Raw genomic sequence first — 4,149 nt, forward strand, 5'->3', positions numbered from 1 at the left:
ATGTACCTCATGCATACCCCAAGGGGCAAAGTGAAGACCAGCCCTACGCCGGTGCCTTTCTTCATCTACGATCCATCAAAGTACATTGTATAGTACTCTTGGTCAACAACCGCTGGTGGCATTTGGACCTCGGTCCACTCTGTAATGAAATCAGCTAGCACTTGGGACTTGATGGCCATTCGGGAGACATACGCAATGCCTTGACCCATTAGCTCAAGCGCCCACTTCGTGATCCTTCCCGTGGCATCCTGGTTTTGGATGACCTCACCGAGGGGGAAGGACATCACGACCATCACCGGATGTGACTCGAAGTAGTGGTGCAGCTTCCTCTTGGCGATGAGGATGGCATATAGGAGCTTCTAGATTTGGGGGTAGCAGGTCTTGGAATCGGACAAGACCTCACTAATGAAGTACATGGGGAGCTGCACTTTGAGGGCGTGCCCCTCTTCTTCTCGCTCCACTACCAGGGTGGCGCTGACCACTTGTGTGGTGGCCGCAATGTAGAGCAGAAGGGGTTCTCCATCAGTCGGAGGAACTAGGATCGGGGCCTTCGTCAAAAGCTGCTTGACCATGTCAAGTGCCTCCTAGGCCTCGGACATCCATTCAAAGCTATCGGCCTTCTTCAGAAGTCGATAAAGGGGGAGACCTCATTCGCCGAGGCATGAGATGAAGCGGCTAAGCGTGGTGAGGCACCCTATAACTTGTTGTACCCCCTTTATGTTCTGAATCAGGCCCATCCTTGTGATGGCTGAGATCTTCTCTGGGTTGGCTTCGATGCCATGCTCGAAGACGATGAAACCAAGTAGCATACCCCTTGGGACCCTAAAAACGCACTTCTCGGGGTTGAGCTTAATGTTGTTTGCTTAGAGTTTTGTGAAGGTTGGCTATGACCTGGTTAGCCCGTTTGGACTTGACCATGATGTCGTCTATGTAGGCCTCAATGGTTCACCCGATGAGGTCTCTGAAACACTTGAGCATACAATGCTGGTATGTAACCCCTACGTTCTTCAAACCGAACAGCATTATGACGTAGCAGAACGATCCAAATGGGGTGATGAAAGGTGTCATGAGTTGGTCAGACCCTTTGATCGTGATTTGATGGTACCCGGAGTACGCATCAAGGAAGCAAAGGGTTTTACACCCTAAGGTAGAGTCGACCACTTGGTCTATGCGTGGCAAAGGAAATGGATCCTTTGGACACGCCTTGTTGAGACCCATGTAGTCAACACACATTCTCCTTTTCCCACTCTTATTTCGTACAAGAATGAGATTGGCTAACCACTTAGGGTGGTACACTTCCTTGATGAACCCAGCGGCCAAAAGTTTCATGATCTCCTCACCGATGGCTCTGTGTTTCCCCTCGTCGAAGCGACGTAGGTGCTATTTCACCAGCTTGGAGCCTGGCTTGATCTTCAAGGTATGCTCGGCAACTTCTCTTGGGATGTCAGGCATGTTCGAGGGTTTCCACGCAAAGATGTCTTTGTTAGCGTAGAGGAAGTCGATGAGTGCGGTTTCTTATTTGGAAGAGAGCATGGTGCCAATGCGCACCACTTTGCTTTTGGAGCCGCTGGGGTCTATGAGGACCTCCTTAGCACCGTCCACCAGCTCGAAAGACCTAGCCGACCGCTGGTGGTCGGGTGTTTCTTTGGTGACTTCCTTCCTAATGGGTGTGAGCTCCTTGGAGGTGATGATTGTTGTGGCATGATCACAGCATTCGACCTCACACTCGTAGGCGCGCTGAAATGAGGTGTCGACGGTGATGACCCCACCTAGGACCGACATCTTCAGCTTTAGGTAGGAGTAGTTGGTGACGGCCATGAACTTAGCGTAGCATGGATGTACCAGGATGGCGTGGTAGGTTCCATGGAACCCAACCACCTCGAAGGTGAGGGTCTCCGTCCTATAATTGGATGGATCCCCGAAGGTGGTGGGTAGATTGATTTGCCCAAGTGGCATGGCCTACTTTCTAGGCATGATGCCATGGTAAGGCGCTCTGGTTGGTTGGATGTGGGATCGGCTGATGCCCATGGTGTCGAGCGTCTCGGCATACATGATGTTGAGGCCACTGCCTCCATCCATCAGTACCTTGGAGAGCCGCTTCGTGCCGATGATCGGGTCGACCATGAACGGATACCTCCCTGATTATGGGACGCTCTCTAGGTGGTCGGTCTAATCAAAGGCTATGGTAGACTCTGACCACCAGAGAAAGGTAGGCATGGCCGGCTCGGCCGTATAGACCTCGCGGCGCGTGAGCTTCTGGTGATGCTTGGAGTCGTAAGCTACCGACTCTTTGAAGATCATGAGGTAGCCATCTGGCATTGGAAAGCCACCATCCATCCCCTCAGTGGCGTCCTTGGTTGGCTTGGGGTCCCTCCCATGCTCCCCCCTATTGAAGCCTCCAAACAAGAACCGTTTCATGAGGCCGCAGTCCTTGTATAGATGCTTAACGGGGAAGGAATAGTTCAGGCATGGCCCTTCGAGTAGCTTCTCAAAGTGGTCTGGAGTACCCTCCGTGAGCTTCTAGCCCACCTTACGGTCAGCAGTGGGCATGAGCGAGCCCTCGTGCCGCTGCTTGTTCTTCTTCTTGATGGGATGGTTGGAGGAGCCTTCACCAGCGTCCTTGTCCCACTTCGCCTTGCCTTTTAGGCGGTCGAAGATCGCTCTGACCGCCTCCTTGCCTGAGGCATGGCTGGTGGTGATGTCGAGGAGCTCCTTGGTGGTTCGTGGGCCCTTACGTCCTAGCTTATGAACCAGGGACTCATAGGTGGTCCCAGATAGGAAAGCCCCTATAATGTCGGCGTCGACAACATTAGGCAGCTCATTGCACTACCGGGAGAAGCGTTGGATGTACCCACGAAGGGTTTCTCTGGCCTTCTATTGGCAGTTCTTGAGATCCCATGGGTTCCTAGGGTGCTTGTACGAGCCCTGGAAGTTCCCCACAAAGATCTCTTTCAACTCCTTCCAACTTTGGATTCTATTGGGCGGAAGGTGCTCCAACCATTTTTGTGTCGAGTCGGCCAAGAATAATGGAAGGTTGCGAATAATGAAATCATCATTATCCACTCCACCGGCTTGGCAGGCAAGCCGATAATCCTCGAGCTATAGTCTGGGGTTCGTTTCCCCAGAGTATTTTGGGATGTTGGTGGGTGGTCGATACCTTAGCAGGAAGGCGGCGTTGAGGATGTGTCGGCCGAAGGCCTAAGGACCCGGTAGGCCGGGGCTCAGGCTGTGGTCCTCACCGCTGTCGTAGCATCCACCACAATGAGGGTGATAGCCATGGCTAGCTCCCTCTCTTGGATCATTGCGGGTGTGTCTATGGGCATCGAGGGTGTCGCGTGTGTCACGGTTGCAGCCGAGACACACATGCACTGGGACCGTGGTGCGCTGCCTGCCACCTTGTGGCACCGGATGGATTGACGCATCCTTGTCGGGTTGCTCTGAGGGTGTGCGCTGGCTGGCGTCGAGCTCGCGTCACTAAGACAGCAAGCTCTCGGCCTGCTGCTCCAACGTATGCTCGAGCAGTGTGCGAATCTTGCTGTGGGCCTGTCGATCCTCGGGCGTCGCGGGCCCTAGAAGCCCATGGAGCAAGACCGCCACAGCAACGATGTTTTGGCTCACCCAAGCGAAGTGTGGGAGGGCTTCATCATCCACGATGATCCTCCGGTTCACGTCGTGGGCCATGGCGCACGCGTGCCTACTGTCTCTATGGCGCTCGATCTCCCGATCAAGCTCTGCACATTCCATCTCGAGCTAGAGTCGTGCTTCCTCGAGCTCTAGGTGCCGAGCCTTTAGCTACTCCACCCACAAGTGAGGTGGGGCCCCTGTCTCCCGCTCGGCCTCACCGTCAAGGTTGTTTGTCGAGGGTAGCCTCCTCTTCGTAGATACTTTCGAGGTGTCCCTCGAGGGTACCTGCCATGAAACACTCATGAGAGGGGTGATGGCTCCTCCTGCCTGAGTCAGAGCTGGAGGGCGACTCCAATTCTCCTATGAGGAGGTTGTGGAAACACTCCATGACATATTCGGTCATCCCCACAAACTCGTTGTTCACAGGGGACGGAGGCGTGCGTCGTGCCACAAGGTGGCCATCGGTCTCTGTGGCATTGTGGAGACCGAACGGGAGCGCTGTCGGGGCGCTCCGGATGAGGTATT

General features: G+C 54.3%; 1 protein-coding gene across 1 annotated transcript; it reads right to left on the reverse strand.

The window, feature by feature from the left end:
- Window positions 1–1,515: 1,515 nt before the first annotated feature.
- On the reverse strand, window positions 1,516–1,956 carry LOC136480147 (uncharacterized). Its single transcript, XM_066477782.1, has one exon. The coding sequence runs from the start codon at window positions 1,954–1,956 to the stop codon at window positions 1,516–1,518; it is 441 nt and encodes a 146-aa protein (XP_066333879.1).
- Between the last annotated feature and the right edge of the window lie 2,193 nt (window positions 1,957–4,149).

This window comes from Miscanthus floridulus, chromosome 9, assembly GCF_019320115.1.
Source record: "Miscanthus floridulus cultivar M001 chromosome 9, ASM1932011v1, whole genome shotgun sequence".
In the NCBI taxonomy this organism is placed as follows: domain Eukaryota; kingdom Viridiplantae; phylum Streptophyta; class Magnoliopsida; order Poales; family Poaceae; genus Miscanthus; species Miscanthus floridulus.